At 35.3% G+C, this 17923-nt stretch overlaps 1 protein-coding gene across 1 annotated transcript; it reads left to right on the plus strand.

The window, feature by feature from the left end:
- The first annotated feature begins 2989 nt into the window (after positions 1-2989).
- On the plus strand, positions 2990-12578 carry LOC21408547 (vacuolar-sorting protein BRO1). The gene is made up of 8 exons (XM_024165816.1): positions 2990-3823; positions 4259-5209; positions 5648-5737; positions 9365-9433; positions 9736-9876; positions 10712-10760; positions 11430-11533; positions 11729-12578. Exons 1-8 carry the CDS (start codon positions 3146-3148, stop codon positions 12275-12277), a joined length of 2631 nt encoding a protein of 876 aa, XP_024021584.1. The 5' UTR covers positions 2990-3145; the 3' UTR covers positions 12278-12578.
- Positions 12579-17923: the final 5345 nt, after the last annotated feature.

Raw genomic sequence — 17923 nt, forward strand, 5'->3', positions numbered from 1 at the left:
AAAAAAAAAAAAAATGTTCCGCATATTTTAAGAAACCCCAGTAAGTACAAGTTAAAAAGTTTAAGTTACAGTGGCGGCCTCATAGGAGGGTCGTCACACAAAAATGCCAATTAAAACTGAAATCTGCTAAGTGAAGATATATATGTATATATAGCTGCAGGAAAAAAAATAAAGAGGGTGTTCATATATAAAAACGATTTAGTTATAAAATGGAAGATTAAAACGTATAGATTACTAATATTTCTTAAGAATAATAGGAAACTTTTCTTAGCGTTTTACATCAGAATTATGTATTAATAAAATGACGAAGACAAATGCAAATAAACATAGCGAAGCATAAAGAATGGACATGAACATTTCCACAACAAACTCATACATCAAGTGCCAATAACACTTATTAAAAACCTATGGATAAAAACTGTTAAGAATATACTTCAAACGCTGCAAGTGCTGCCCACTGATGAAGCAACTGTGAACAACAGTGAAGGATACAGCAGTAGGAAAGTTAAAGTACTAAATGATATAAAATCTGAAACAATATAGATAAATAAGTGAATGAATAGATGAATGAGCAGATGAAAATGGCAATAAAAAATAGTAACAAAATATGAATGTGATAATATTTTTATGTAAAAAATATGGCTAAGATATTATACATTCTCATCATTGTGTGATGAGTAAATAAACTTATATATTTATAACCCTTTTGTGGCAAAAAAGTAATAAGATATTGTATCCATCATACAAATATAATTTGTATGCGGCAGAGTATGGGCAACCAGAGTAAAATATAAATTTGTCCAACGACTACCAGTTGAATTATAAGGGTGAGGGAAAAAAGAGAGATCTTATTAGATATACAGAGCAGTGACAAACCAAAAAACAAATGAAAAAAGCAAAGCAGACCAAAACAGCGGGAAAAAAGGTAAAAGAACTATCTGAAACCTTTGTGCGGGAAACCGCCAAATTTTCTGCATCTTTTTGACCACGTCACCGCCAACTGTACGTATTCATATTTGCGACGGCATGTTGTCGCAAAGAATGGACAAACTGGCGCCAAAATTGTTGGCGCCAGATTGGTTTGGCGACATTCACTATTAGTGACGACATGTCGTCACGAATAATTTGTCACATGTTAGCGACGACATGTCGTCGCAAATATTAAAATTTTGTGCAACGACATGTCGTCGCTAATAGTTAATGCGACGACAAGTCGTTCAAAAACTTTGATTTCTTTTTGGCGACGACCTGTCGTCGCTAATACTGTAATTTTAACAACGATAAATGTCGTCGCTAATAACCCTTTTTGTTGTAGTGAGAGTAATTTTTTCACATATGTTCCAATTTCATTTTTAGTTGGTTAAAATAATTTTTTTTTTAAATGTGTCTCTATTTATTTTTTTTATCAATGTTATCTATAAATTTAAAAATCCTTAAATGATTGTATAAATGAATTTCTTATTATTTGATAAATAATAAATTTTTTATGTATCTCCAACACGATAATACATGTGGAGCACGTTACAAAACTAGTCTATTTAAAAAGAAAGAAATAGCATTCAATGTCTTCATTTTAATTACCAGACAAACTATAAACCCTAGCACAGTTAATTACTTTTTCCAAACCTTACGGCTGCCACGAGAACCACCTAGCAGAACTTATTCATCATTTTAGTATTCCAAATACTAATCAACTGTGAAAAACAGGCTTTAGTACGCAATAAGCCTAACGTGATTAAAGAGGAAAATGGAAAGGAAAAATTTAGAAAAGTAAGAATATCATTAAAAGGTGGAACGTAACGACCATTTTGCTAAATTAGAAAAGTTGCAGACAAATATTATGGGCTGGGTGAACTACCGGCCATCCAATCCAATTTTCCATATATTTTTTTTATTATCCATAATTCAATCTAATCTAATAAATTTTTTTTTTTAAATCCATCCAATCCAATATACTATATTATTGTCCAATCCAATAGTTTAGATTGGATGATCGGATTAACTTACCATGTTTACTGTTTATAATTTTTTATTACTATATTTTCTTTGATAAACTTTAAATTTTATGTTAAATCTATAAACTAAACGGATCATACAAGCTGTTGTCAAAATTTATTAAAAGCTACTAAATTTTATACAACTTGCTCAAAGTGATAAATCCATATATTTTCAAAACAATTTAATATTCCCATCATGGATGTCAAATATAAAAATCAAAATCATCAAACATGACAAATAATATAGTAAATTTAAGTTCATGCAAAAAAAATTCTTGTTCAAATTAAAAAACAAAAAACTAGAAAAAAATATAAATATTGAAAAACAAGTGGACATCAGTTGCAAAATATAATGACCGGCAACACAAACACGCTTCTACCCATTAATTGCATATCATTCATATACATAATTATTATATAAAATAAATATATTTGATTATATTAGATATATTGGATTTTTAAAATTTGAATCCAACGTCCAATCTAATCCAATTTTTTTAGAGGATTATATTAGATGTATCAATTAGATGATAGGATGGGCTGACTATTTCAGTTCGTCGATTCGAGTTTTTAATTTGAGTTAAAATGTGATTTTATGTGAAAATTTTTAACTGTAATAAAAAAATTAGATATGATTGTTTCTGAAAATTTTTAACTGTAGTAAAATTAGAATTAAAAACTCAAATTAATGATATAAACGAGGTTTTAGTTCATTGTTGAACTAAATAGACGTGCCTCGTTCATTTCATTGATTCGAGTTTTCAATTCAAATTTTACTATAGTTAAAAGCTCTCATAAAAAATAACATTAAATTTTATTATTACAGTTAAAAACTATAGTATAAAATTACATCTCAATTCTAATTAAAACCTCAAACCCAAACTCTGACTTTGGGCCCCATTCAAAATCAATAACAAACGAGAAAAGAAAAAAAAAAAGAAAAGAGGAAAAAAAAGGAAATTGCACATTTCAGTTTTCCTTTGTCAAGAAGAAATTAACAAAGGCCCTGTTATTCAGCCACAAACAAGTACATCAACAACCCAGTCAATCCTCACTCCAATAATAAATCTCACTTTTAAGTTTCTCTTCTCTTCTTGATTTTCATTTTAATTTCATTTTTACTCAAAAAAGCTCGAAAACCCCCAATAATGGCGGCTCCGTCGTCGTCGTCGGCGTCGTCCAACGTGATGCTGGCCCTCTACGAGAAGAAGACCACGCAAATCGACCTCTACCGCCCTCTCCGCAACTTCATCGCCTTCAATTACTCCGAGCGCGAGGCCCAGAACCTCGACGATGATCTCCAAACCCTAAAGCAGCTCCGCTCCGACGTCGAGCGCCACTCCGACCCTTCCCTCCCCGCCCGCCGCGACCTCCTCCAGAGCTACTTCAAAACCCTCTGCCTCGTCGAGACTCGCTTCCCGATCTCCCCCGATAAGGATCACATCAATTCCATTACTTTCGTATGGCACGACGCCTTCAAGAACAAGCAGAAGGCATTGCAGCAGAACATTCATCTCGAAAAAGCCGCCGTGCTGTTCAATTTGGGCGCCGTCTACAGCCAGATTGGTCTGTCGTACGATCGGTCGACTGTTGAGGGCCGGAGGCAGGCGTCGCACGCGTTCATCGCTGCGGCGGGGGCGTTCGCCTTCCTGAGGGACAACGCCGCCACGAAGGCGTCGATCGGGAGCTCCACGACGGTGGATTTGTCGGTGGAGTGCGCCGGGATGCTCGAAAGGCTTATGCTGGCGCAGGCGCAGGAGTGCGTGTTTGAGAATTCGATAGCCAAAGGGAGCACTCCCGGTGTCTGCGCTAAGATCTCTAGGCAGGTGAGGGTTTTACAGTGTTTGATTGGAATTTACTATTGATTGGACTTATCTTTTGATCAATGCAGATGTGTTAATGATGAAGTGCTTTAATTAAACTGTTATCTTGTATGATTCATGAATTCAATGTCAGACTTTGAATCTGGATAATTTGGATTATTGGATAGTTGAATTAGGAAAAGTTAGTTTTATAATTTAATGATGGGAAAAGAAAATAAATTTCTTTTGGGTCTTGCAAGACATTTGGTTGGTTTTGGCTGATTTAAATCAATAATATGATGCTGATCTTATCATGTGGATAATAGTGTCTCTCGGATTTTATGGGTTTTCAATTAATTGCTATTGGACAGATGTATTTCCAGTTTCTATTCGATGGGATTACATTAGGAAGCATATCAATAATGTGCACAAACTATTTTGACGTGGTTGATATTACAGGTTGGATTATATTATGAGGAGGCTTTAGCGGCCCTGAATGCCGCACCTTTAAACCAACATTTTGATAAGGGTTGGGTATCTCATGTTCAGCTAAAGGCAGCTCTATTTTTTGCGGAAGCTTGCTATAGGTATAGTTTGGAGTTGCATGAGAAAGAAGAGATTGCGGAGGAAATTGCACGGTTGAAGAGCGGGATCACGGCACTATCTGAGGCTAAGAAATCTTCGAAAGGGGCTCCTGCACAGCTTTTGGAAGCAATTACCAAGTTGGAGGCTACTATTAATCGCAACCTGGAGAGGGCTGTGAAGGAGAATGATAGAGTTTATCTCATGAGGGTTCCTTCCCCTACTTCTTTACCACCTCTCCAGTCATTTTCCATGGTGAAGCCAATGGCAATGAATGAGGTGTTGGACGCAAGCAAGGAAAAGATGTTTGCGAGTCTGGTTCCAGACAGTAGTGCAAAGGCACTTTCCAGGTACACTGAAATGGTCGACGATATTATCAGAACACAAGCAGAAAAATTGCAACAAGCTAGTGAGCTAACCCGGGTCAGGCTTAAGGAAATGGACCTACCAGAATCTGTTCTGGCCTTGGAAGGAAATTTCTCTCTCCCGACAGATTTGAAAGAAGATGTGGAGGCAGTGCAGGTTTGTGGGGGTCCAGCTGGTTTGGAAGCTGAGTTACAACAGCTTAAAGATCTGAGGAGGGTGAACCAGGAAATGCTGCTTCAGGTTGAGGAACTCTTGCAGAAAGAGGCAAGAGAAGATGGTCAGTTTAGAAGCCAATTTGGAACACGGTGGACGAGGCCTCAGTCCAGCACTCTTACAAAGAATCTGCAGGATAGGTTGAACCGTTTTGCAGCTAATTTGAAACAAGCAACAGACAGTGATGCCCGTATTGAGCGTTCAGTGAGGGAGCATTCAGCTCTCATGTCAATCCTTGATCGCCGCCCGGTATGGTTTTGAATTTCTTATTAGGCCTTATAGGGGGCGGCCAGTTACGACAGTGAGATGTGGGCATATCTGTATAGCTTTTTATGGTTTGATGATTTAACGTCAATGGAATATGATTTTAATTGTATAACAATGGAAGACGGTTCTTCATGTCATTCTATTTTTCTTTTCTATTTTATTTTTTAAAGGATTCTATTTTGGAGTACCCTTTTTTTTTAATTATTATTTTTTTAGCCTACTAAAGAATCTTAAAGAATCTCAAACTATCGACATTCTTTCCGTCTATTGATTTGTCTACTTTTCTGTATCTCTGCTTTAGTTCTGGGCAATAGTAATTGACCTTTTTTTTAGTTTAGTTATTAAAGTAATCGAGTCGCCTCTCCATAATTCCATGCATATGCGAATAACTGAATGCATTTTTTTTTGGGGTTGTTTCAGATTGAATCTGCACTCCCAACTTTAGCAAGGCCAATAATGTCTTTGGATGCTAATGAAGATGCTATTGTGGGGGCGCTGAAGCAGAGCTTGGTAATCTTTTCAAGCCAAACAACTTGTTCATTTAATGAATCCTTATTTCATGGGATCAATGATACGTCTATTATCCTTAATATCTGGGCTGTGATGTTCTTTCTTAATTGTTCATGGTTCAGGCTAATTTTTTTTTCTTTTTTAAATCTTTACACTATGCTCTATTTTTTCTTCTGATGCCATTTTTTTTAATGTTACCGTAAGGTTCCTTTTAGGATATTTGTTCTTGTTATTTGTTATGTCATCTACTAGTATTGTACTAATAAGGAATTGCATTGTTTATTTTCTTCTCCTGTCATTTGATCAGAGATGAGATAGAATATATTTAGGTTTAAAGAATATGAGTGTGGCCTGTGGTTTGTACTTTGTCCCACACTGTAGTTGATGTCTTATTACATTTGACATTGATGCTATATTGAAATTGGAACTTCATTCATTGTCCGCTCTTTGCTAGGGAGCTATATATCAAATATGTTTAGATGTGGACGTGCTGTGTTTATCTTTAAAACGTTGTAGAGCTAATACTAACACATGAAAATGTCCATCTGAAAAGTTAGGTAGTGAAGTGTAGGAATTTGCATTGACCAATTTGTAAAATTTGTTTAAGGTGAAGGATTCCTTCTATTTTCAAGTTTATGCTTGTATGTACTATTTTTTTTTTCTTTTTGTTACTTTAATGTCAGTAACTGAAATGTTATAATTCTTGAAAGTACATAATAGCCTTTTGGAGATTTGTAGTCATTGTACAAATATTAGGAATGCAAAGCACGCCGGCATGCATATGCAACCAAACCATGATGCTCATAATAAATTGATGGATGTGCAAGTATATGGACTTAACATGAACGTTACAATGAAATTCTTTGCTTTATCTTCTTCTGCAATTGAAGTTTTTGGAAAACCTTTTGTTCTCCCTTTTCTGTTTTAATATGCTTGGAGCTGTATGCGAAGAAAGTTGGTGGTATGAAAAGAGAAAAAATCCAGAAAAGTTGAAATTCTGCTAACTTGAGTCTCTGAGGTGACGGATTGTAGCCCTATCTTACACTTGGATGACATGCCTTTCATACGTTACTGATAAGCCTTTACTCAGGCAAGTTTACATTAGGAAGAGTAAGAAGACTTACGAGGAGTTTGAAGTTTGTTAAGCAAGATTGTTAGTTAGCTTGTTGAATAAGATTGGTTAGTTTGTTATGAAGCTTGTTATGAAAGATTGTTAGTTAGCCGAGTTAGCTTGTTAAGAAAGTTTAGGGATGAGAATAAAAGGAGGAGGAGGACATGGTTAGAGTTAGGAAAGGTTTCAGTAATTGTACAAGGGAAAATCTTGGAAACATTTCCAAGTAGGGGAGGCCACGGACTCTCGAAGTTCTGCAATTTGTTGTAACTTTTAGCAATTGTCTATACATATTCTTTCTTCTTCTTGTCTATCAAATTATGTTCTACTTTCTGTTAGTGTATTTGTCAAGGATCTATCATTTTGGTATCAGAGCATCGTTTCTGGGTGATTATGGCGGCCAGGAAAATGGATGAGAGATGTGAGGTGGTGGAGAAGGAGATTCAACAAGTTTCAGTGGAGAAAAGAATAGGTGAATTTAGGGCTGAGATGAATCAGAATCTTGCCGATTTGCGTCGTCTGATAGAGGAGCAAATGAAGCGTTTAAGGGCGTCGACGAAAGCTAAGATGCCGGCGGAGGATTCCAGTTCAGGCGCCGTTGGGGTTCGGGAAGGGGGAACTAGTTCGGGTCATGAAGTGGGTCGCAGGTCAAAGGCTGGGGCAGAAGGAATTGAGCAGGAAGGAGTTGTGGCTGAACCTAAGGTTTTCGGACTTGGAGATGCTGACCGGAATCGTGAGGAACCGCGCAAGGGAGGGCAGATCGGACGACCGTCGAGGAAGGTGATTCTTCGCGAGGAGGAACCACGCAATGGAGGGGACGATCTCGACATCAATCTGTCTGATCTGCGATGGAATAAGCAGATTTGCGCCAGTTGGGGCTTGGAAGGCCTAGTTCCACGACGAGAAGGGCCGATTGGCGCCGGATTCGGCTTGGGGAAGGTGTCAGAGGTGGCAAACGGCAACGAGGGGGCGTTTGGATTCACGAGTTGGGGGTCAGAATGGCTGGGATCCGCACCGTGAGGTGCAGATCGGCGATGAATTGGTCTGGGTGAGGCTGATCTTGGTCGGAATCAGACAAACGCAACAGGGATAGAAAAGAGGTGTTTTAGGGGCGGAGGCCTCTGATCTGCTTCAAGAGGGAGTTGGGATTCTGGGTTTTGGGGAGTTTGACCGAAACGGCGAAGACCCATGGTGGGAGAGGCCGAACGGAGGCAGAAGGCGGTCGGAAGGGGGCTGGCTACCTCGGGAGATGGTGATGGGGACTGGGCTGAGATTGGTGATGGAGCGACGGCCACAGGATGTGGCGATTGAGGTTGGTTCTCGTGGTTATGGTGTGGGCAGGGTCAATTTTTGCATGTTTTGGGTCTGGGCTGCGTAAGTACAACATTATTGGGCCTAATTATGGCTCAATAAGGGCTGGGCCTCCAAATATCAGTGAAATTGGGGCCAATTTCAGCAAGATATGTACTGAATCTTCAAATTTTGGCCTAATCAGTGATGGGTCTGGGTTTTCTGGTACAATTTTCGACCTGGGTGGTAGTGTTTTCAACCATGAGCCTCGAAATTTCTCTAAGTTCGGAGAGACTAAGGCCAACCCCAACGAGAATTTGAAAAGGTCACCACATTCCTATGCTTCTTGTGCACATACAAAGATTTCAGATGCCAATTTCAGAAAAATTAGAGCTACGTCCATAAATGTATGTGCAACTGTGGCTGGGAATGGAGAAATTTGTGTAATTAGGGTTGGAATGGGAAAAGTTGCCAATGCTGTAATTGGAGTTGGCGGGTTTATTACCCTTCACTCGGCTGCGATTTCTTGACTTACACCTTGAGGACAAGGTGACTCTTTTGAGGGGGGTGTAATTGATAAGCCTTTACTCAGGCAAGTTTACATTAGGAAGAGTAAGAAGACTTAAGAGGAGTTAGAAGTTTGTTAAGCAAGATTGTTAGTTAGCTTGTTGAATAAAATTGGTTAGTTTGTTATGAAGCTTGTTATGAAAGATTGTTAGTTAGCCTGTTAAGAAAGTTTAGGGATGAGAATAAAAGGAGGAGGACACGGTTAGAGGTAGGAAAGGTTTCAGTAATTGTACAAGGGAAAATCTTGGAAACATTTCCAAGTAGGGGAGGCCACGGACCCTCGAAGTTCCGCAATTCGTTGTAACTTTCAGCAATTGTCTATACAGATTCTTTCTTCTTCTTGTCTATCAAATTCTGTTCTACTTTCTGTTAGTGTATCTGTCAAGGATCTATCAGTTACCTAATAACAGAAGGGAAGAAAAATGCTTCAAGTACTACGTGATGATATATTTTGGATTTTAATTTTTTTGAAGTATATCACTAAATAATTCAAAAAGAATTGTGGAACCAAAGGGACTAAGGTCTCTGCTTCTTGAAAATAATATATGGTGACTGGAAACAAAATCTGGGCCTGTTTCGGCAGTTGTAATACTTAAAATAGTACCTTCTTTTGCTGGATCTTTTGTGAATTTATATTCTGTCCGTGTTCAATAATGCAGAGGCAGTTGGAAACACTTGCTTCTGAACGTGCTGGTCTTGAAGACATGCTTAAAGAGATGAAAAGAAAGGTAGGTCCAATTATCTGATCGTATTCCTCTTATCCTGTACGGGGTTGTATTTGAAATTTGGTCTTGCGTCACTGTATGTTGAAGTTCAATTCTTGAATCTTAATTGATTGTTTGCTTACTTTATTATGGGCTGCTACTTTATGGACTGCTTACTTTATTATGGGCTGCTAATTTCAGCTGTTGGATTACTTATTGTGATCGATACTTGTCCCTTTCGATTTTGCTATTCTGTTAATTGTTGATGCTTCTTTGCCACATCAAGAATTTTTTTTTGGGGCTCACATTTTTTCATATGGCTTTAGGATGATATATTACCAAAGTTGATGACATCAACTGGCTCCTATGAAGATCTTTTCAGAAAGGAGATATCAAAGTATGATCATATATGTGAAGAAATTGCTCAAAATATCGAAGCACAAGAGCAATTATTGCTGCAAATCCAGGTCTGTTTTATAATAAACCATATTTGCGGTTCGTTTTTTTGCAATGTCTATTTCATTGTTTTTGTGATATTATATTATTAGTAATGTTGTACTGTGAGTAATACCTGTTAAACTAAATTGATAATTCTATATTGGCCGAGAGCAATTCTGAATTAAACTGTCATTTTTCTTATTCCCCACCAATTGTTTTCTTCTCTCACTCTCTTTTTCCTGCCGTGCTTGTCTTGTAATGATAATGATCGATTATGACTTACGTTATAAGAACTACCTAGAACCAGTTTTTGCAATATTTTAATGTGTTTGATTGTGTTTTTAGAAAGTAAGATTGTTGGTTTCAGTAAAGAAGAAATAAAGTAAAAAGAAGGATTTTTTTCTTCCTTAATTTTTTCTCTCATTGTAATAGAGAAATGTAGTAAATATGACAAATGAAAATAGCACAAAAATGAAGAAAAATTGTAAATTGAATGTGTCAAGAGGCATTTTCATAGTATTTTCCTTCTTAGAGAAATCAATTCGTTGATAGAATTAGTCAATTACGCTTGAAATATCTCATATTCATGGAGTTCTTCGAAAAAAACGGCAGTACATGCATTTTGAATTTGGAATATCATTTTCCTTGTAAAAACGTCTTTATTATTATTATTATTATTTAATAAAGTGGAGAGCTAATGCTTTTTCGTCTCTGAACTTAAATTATAAATGTTAACTTCCTCGTGGCAGGTTTCACTATAGAATTTGTATTTAGTTAATAGTTAACACATTACTATATAATTAAAAACAGGTGATTGCAATAGAGTATTATAGTGTTTCTTAATCATTGTTTGTCATTGCTCAGGCACAAAACGAGGACTTCTCTGCCATCTTTAATCTCGAAGATTACAAAGGTAGTGCCCTTTTTCAGTTTATGATTTGCTAATCCATAATTCTCTTTCTTATATAATTGTTACGTATTGATTGGTTTTAGCATGCGGTGATATGTGTATAAACATTCTAGTAGCATTACCATCAACTGAAGAGTGAATTAACATAAAAACGTACAATCAAGATTTTTTGTCCTCCTTTTAAATCTAGGATTGATTTCATAAATGCCGCCTAAACGTTGTACCTTGTTTTAACATGGCTCCCGAATATTAAAAATGGTTCATTTTGGCCCCTTAAGTATGAAAAATGGTTCAAAACACCCCCTGAGCAGTCCCAGATCTATGAATTGGTGTTGGTCTATTCATTTCTCTATGTACGTGAATTATTGGGCGTCTGCTGCCACTTTATTCTATGAAGGTTTTAATCTGCGAGTCAAACTTACATGTCACGTTTGAATACTATATACCTTTCTTTACACGTTTGAATACTATATACCTTTCTTTACTGGGTTCTATAACTTATTCCTTTCCCTATTTTTTAACGTTTTCCTGGGGAGGTGCACGTCTTAGTTCCATTGCAGGACTCTATTCCTTGCTTTCATAATGCTTTTTTGTTCACTTTCCAACACAGTGAAGTATATTATTCTCCTCTTTGTGCATGTATAAATATTTACCTCTCTCAACTTGTTGCAGCATCTCGTGAGAAATGTTACAAGCAGATTCAAGCTGCCATAGCAAAGTTCCGAGAAATTAAGGACAACATTAACGAGGGGTTAAAGTTTTATGTTACTCTTCAGGTACAAAAATATGATAATTTTGTTTTTTTGCTTTAAATTGATTTCATAAAAATATAATCAATCTCAATGCATTCACAACACTTTATTCAACTTATATAGGGTCATTATATCAGGAAATTATTGGCTTTATCAATGCTTGATAAATAAATTACATGAGTTCGGAGTTTAACTACGGATGTATTAATGATGAAACAGGACGCAATCACAAATGTGAAGCAACAGTGCAGTGACTTTGTAATGACCAGAAACATGCAGTGCCGCGAAATGATTGAAGATGTGCAGAGGCAAATGGCAGGTCTCTCCTTCCAGGACAACAAAACCGCAGGTGCATACAACAACAGTTATCCTCCTGCGGGCCATCAGCCTCCGAGGTCCAGTTCACAACCGCCAACTGAACCTCGTCCTCAAGCGCCACCTTACTACCAGCCTCCCGAGCAGCCTGCAGTGGCTGGGTATGCTCACCCTGCTCCTCCCTATAGCTCACCTCCATATGGTGCACCGCAGCAGCCACCGCCCCAGCCACCTTACCACTTGGCACCTCCCTCTGGGGCTCCATATCCTCCTCAGGTCCAACAGCAGCCTCCAGCAAGCCACGAATATGGCCAACCTGCGTACCCTGGATGGCGCGGTCCATACTACAATTCTCATGCACAACAATCTGGTTCCATGCCTCGGCCTCCTTACACCGTTCCATCTCCATACCACCCCCCTCCGTACCAAAGTGGATACTATAAGCAGCAATAATACGAAAGTCACAAGGGGCAATATAAATTTTATACTTTTGTTTGTAAGGTATTTGATACTCTGTGTCTTGGGGATAGCTTCTCGGATTTTATGTTGTTTGCTGTCAGTTGAGATTGTACAGCCTATTCATATAGTATATTGTGGTTGAAAATGCATAATGGCCTCTGCTTGTGAAGAGCGTAGAGCGTTATGACAGGATGTTACTATGTATAGCTGGATCCTGATATTTCTCAATGATCTTGACATGTTTAGACATGAAATTGAATAATGATGGATGGATAGAATTTGATATTTTTTTAAACTATTTAATAACTGATCTGTTTATTACAGCTTATACAAACTTTTCTTATTTAGATACTGAATTTATGCACTAAATGTTCAAATGTTAATACCTACTTAGATGAGGCAAGCTATACCAGTTACTCGCTAACAACGAATTTGCAAGCTTTTACTGTTGTTAAAGAAAAAAAACTTGTCGCTGAAAGTGCGATAATAAGATATTAAAATCATCGCTCGAAAGGTGTCATCAAACAACAAAATTTCGTCATATTGGGAGTTTTAGCTAAATTATTAAAACTTGTTAAAAGTTTATTTGATATAAACTTTTTTTTTGTTGTAGTCATCGAGAGGTTTGTTAAGCTACTTAAAAACGTGTTTGCAAACACTGATTATGTGAGAGAAATACTTAATCAAAGGGACCATCTTTGTTCATGCATTGCTCTGATACAACCTTTGAAAAATGTCCAAGAACCTCGTCTCTTCATCCGAGTGAATTTTTTAAGTGCATTGATACAACCTTTGAAGTAAAATTTAAGAAAGGGAAGAAAATTTTAATTCGGTTTATCACTGGCCTCTCATGGTTCAAGGAGAAAACCCAAGAGAAAAAAAAAAATGTTCTCAATTCTATAGGGTGGTCCAAGGAGGATGTGGAGATTGTTTTCCAAGAAGCCAAACCTGTTTCGGTACTCTAATGCCAAGATTTCAACAGTTCATGATATGTTTAAAAGTGAATTTCAACGGGGGCTAAAAGACTTGTTCAGGAATGTATTCAATGTTTAATTACAATATACAAAGGAGTGAGACAAGATGTGTTGTCATTAAACTTTTATTTTAGAACAAACGCTTCAAAGGAGGGGGGCAACATGTGTTTTAGGAGAAAAAAAGTTTTTGCACCAATACATTAAGCACTTTGTTTAGAACATTCCTAACTTCATGATTCTTTACTAAAAAATTAGAGGTAATATATACTTTTATATTTTTATGTATGTTTTTCTATTTTAGTTCTTTTAATCTTTCATTTTTTTTTCCATGTTTTGAAGATGTAAATGAAAAGACATCAGGTGGAGACTGTGGTGCTGCAACTAACACTTAAGGTGTGTTTAGAATTAATTTTTGAATGTTTTTGAAAATGTTTCTGTACGTATTTTGAGACACGAAATGAAAACAATGTATAAACTTCATTTGTTTAGCAAATATTTTGAAAACGAGAATGAAAACAAAAAACAATGAGAGTAGTTTTTGTTAACGAATTATAAAACGATTGAAAATTATTCTCTTTTCTGTTTTCATTTTCTAGTACTTATCAATAGTGTTATATTAAAAATAAATTATCAATTACTAATTACTAATTATATAACATATTAAATAATAATTAATAACTAGATAGTAGTCACTTAATTATTAATTAAATATTACTTTCTTATTATCAAATTTGTAATTTATCAATAAACGTAAATAATAAACAGCAATTAATTATTAGTTAAAGAAAAATTGATTGTATATTATATTAATAATGAAATAATTAATAATAAAAATTAGTATATTAATTATATAATACATTGATTATAATATATTAAATAGTAAAATTGTTAATAAATAATAAATAAATAGTAATTACTCAATTTTATAATTGATAACTATTAATTATTAATTCTATAACATACTAATGAATAGTAATTAATAACTGACAATTAGTAACTAATTATTATTTAAAGATCAATTACCAAAAATTGATGTACAAAAATAAGGTATTAAATAATTATTAGCAAGTAATTAATTATTTAATTAGTAAATTATTAATATCCTAACTATTTTTTAATAATACACTGATTAAAACTAGTAATTATAAGTACATTACTAACATAGTAATTGCTTATATACTGATTATTAATTACTATTTTTAATTGTTTAGCATATTAGTTTATTATATCTCTAATTTAATTATTAATAATAAGTAATAATGTATTTATTATTATATGACTTGTATATTAATTTATATTTGTTACGTAATTTTCCATTATTAATTACTTAATGTATTAATTTAAGAGTGTTAATTACACGTACTCAAAATAAAATTTCATAAACACGACCAAATATGATTTCATCTTTCTATTATAGGCAAAATAATCTTTTAAAAAACCAACCAAATGCAATTTCAGAATCAGTATTATTCTCAAAATAATTTCATATTCAATTTTATACTGAAAAGAAAACCATTTTGAAAATGGTACCAATCGTGCCCTATGATAACAGGTGCAGAGTAAGGGAAATTTCATTTCTTTTCTCAAGAAATTATAGTAAATAGAAGATTTTAAAACTAAAATATGCTATTTACTATATTCTCCCATCTTTAAACTAAGATTTTTAATATACTATATACTTAATTTAGTTTTAAAAATATGCTATTTACTATATTCTCCCATCTTTTTCAGATGCAGTTACGTTTTATCTTGAGGACTTTCTCAGTTTTTTAGTTTAAAATTTCTTATTGAGTATTAATTATATATAGCCGAAGAGTTAAGATGAATTAAGTTGATGCAAAATAGCTAAGTGAATTCTCAAAAACTCTTATTAATGAACAATGAACTACAACTCATAAAATACCGATAAAACTGAGCAATAAAACATGTTTTCAAATCCTAAATAAATAATACAAGATTATTAAATAAAATAATCACAGTAATCCGTCGTCCATGCTAATGTATAATTTATGGTAGAGACTTAAATTGGCAACTTCTACCCACTCCTACAAGACGTTTTTCATATTTAATATTTTGAATAACATCAAAGGTCATACTTTAGTCAAAATATTGATATTTACTAGTTACCTGGAAAGGGCAGGTAATGGAGGTAACAGCTTCTATATTTTATCCTCTTGTCAAAGCTATAGGCCTCATATAGTTTTCATGTTCTCCAAGTTTTTGCCCATATTTATTTTGTTTTGTTTTTACCCACCAGTTGATGTAATTTTAACCGTTATATTAGTGTCGTTTGTTTCTAGATTGTCGTTTGAGAGACTTGTTGAGTAATATTGGAAATACTAAATTCATGTGTGGTCTTTACGGGCACGTTTGCTTCACGATTCGAATAAGATAATTTAAACCATAATTCAAATTTTATAAAAAAAAAACATTGTTGCTGAACATTTTAAATCGGGGTTCAAACCCCTTAAACTAAACAAGCCGTGCACCTATCCAACACATGCATGAGCCAACAAGGACTTTCACCTGTTACTGATAATTAAAAAAAAAAAAAAAAGAATTTTACCTGTGATATAGTTCTTTCCACTTATATGAGTATTAAAAATAACAACAATATAAATGAGGAAAATATTATAAGAAAACTTTGTCTTTTATATATCACTCAATAAGAAAGATCAAACTAATTCTAGGAAACACACATTAGCATAGAACTTTTCTCGCAACAAGCGTTGTGCCTGCAACTAATTCATGTTTTTATTTTTATTTTTATTTATTATTTAGATATTATTGGGGCTGTTAGTACCGATTTTAGTCTTTTAACAATTTATAAGACAATATGAATAATTCAGAAACATAAAATAAAAGAACACGAGAGAAATGATATCGCGGTTCGGTAACACCCTACTCCGCGGGACCACGCCCAAATGATGAACAATCCACTAAGAACTCTTTTACAATTCAATCGGACTTAATCTACCCGAGACTCCCTCTCTAAGAAGACGCCTATGAACTTGCAATTTCCCAATGGACTTGAACAGCGGAATCCCCTCGACTTTTTAACATTGGAATCCCTCCAACTAAGTTTTTCTCCCGAAAAACACTAAAATCATCTCTCTCAATACAAGTGCTCACCCCTGTCTCACAACCCAGTAAAAACTCATCAAGAGGCGTACAAAGACTTAAGGAACACTTTCAATAAATAAGCAAGCTGTGAATAGCTTGACACATCTTCCATTAATTCGCTGAACCACATATGTTGCAGATCATGTTGCAACAACACTACAACATAGCTGTTACGGCCAACTTTTTCAAAACCAGACGAATCAATATTCTTTTAATTCTGAAATCTTCCCAAAACTGATATATGAACCTGGACACGTTCTTAGGAGGCAGAGGAAGATCATCCAGCTATGAAATCTCAATCAAGAATCAATCAAATCAATTTTCCATCTTTGAATCAATAGTTGACTTAGAAAAATAGAAACTAAAACAAGTTTCTGGATTTTTTGAAACCTGCCAAAGGAAACTTGCCAGCTGCAAAGACATTTCCAAACCCAATCATCACAGCAAAACATTCCCAAAATAATGCCAATCAAATCCGATTACAATCAATACACAAATTGTGAAACAAATCCCAACAATCTCCCCCTTTAGCATTGTTTTGGCAAAACTAATAATAGCAACTAAAACACAATACTTTTTGCACCAATCAAGTTTCCAGACTACTTACTCTCCCTTTTTGACAAAAATAAGCCAAACATTCTAGAAAATGAGCAACACCTTCCTGCAAATCGCTCCCCCTGAATCCTCCACAAGTCATACTCCCCCTGAATATGGTATTCTCCGATGCATATTACTTTTATCACCTATCAAAAACTTGAAGTGACCATTACCACAATACTCAGATTTATTAGTACATACTCTAAAAGAAGTATAAGCCCCAAGACACCTTAAATCAGATTTCCTTACCCACACACGTCTAGGAAATTTATTCTGCACATCAATCTTTGCTTTAGGTGTCCTTCTTGTGAATGCGAAATTTGATGGATTAATAATCATACCTCTTTTTAAAGCATTCAAGTATTTGTAACATCTAGGTCTAATGTGGCCAGGCAAATTACAATAGTGACAGATAAAAACGAACCTGTTTGTTGCTTGTCGTGTTACAACAAACTTATTGTCTAAGCTTACCCGAGATTTCTTAAAAGACTGCATCATAGTACTGGTGGCTCCTTTCATAAAGACAGTCTTCCCAGAAATTTCTTGACCCTTGTAGCCAAGGCCTGAATGATCACCACAAGTTTTTTTGTTGTGAGAGTAAGTGATCCAATTTTGATGTGCCCGAGTTTAGCATCCTTAAATTCTTCTGGGTCTGCTCCAATTCGAGTCTGGTCTCAGCAAGCTTTCCTTGATGCTTTGTTGCCAAGATTTCATAATTTATTGCAGCCTTCTTCAACTCATCTCTTTCCTTTGTTAAGACACCAACTTTATCTTCAAGCGATTTGTTTTGTTTGCAAACAACAAGCCATTTGCTGTACATCTTCTTATAAGCCTCCTGAATCTTCCCAAGGCTTACGTCATCATCGTCACTGTCATCTTCAGTTTCATCCTCGAAATCTATATCATCAACAATTCCACCAGAGGTTGTTGCAGACGCTGTTGCAAC

Source organism: Morus notabilis, unplaced genomic scaffold, assembly GCF_000414095.1.
Source record: "Morus notabilis unplaced genomic scaffold, ASM41409v2 Scaffold451, whole genome shotgun sequence".
In the NCBI taxonomy this organism is placed as follows: domain Eukaryota; kingdom Viridiplantae; phylum Streptophyta; class Magnoliopsida; order Rosales; family Moraceae; genus Morus; species Morus notabilis.

What these genes read in the sequence shown, in the direction of transcription:
- LOC21408547 (XM_024165816.1), top strand. Translation starts at nt 3,146, where the DNA reads ATGGCGGCTCCGTCGTCGTCGTCGGCGTCGTCCAACGTGATGCTGGCC. An exon ending in CAATCCTTGATCGCCGCCCG is followed by an intron (nt 5,210 to 5,647) that starts GTATGGTTTTGA and finishes GGGTTGTTTCAG; the next exon opens with ATTGAATCTGCACTCCCAAC. An exon ending in TTAAAGAGATGAAAAGAAAG is followed by an intron (nt 9,434 to 9,735) that starts GTAGGTCCAATT and finishes ATATGGCTTTAG; the next exon opens with GATGATATATTACCAAAGTT.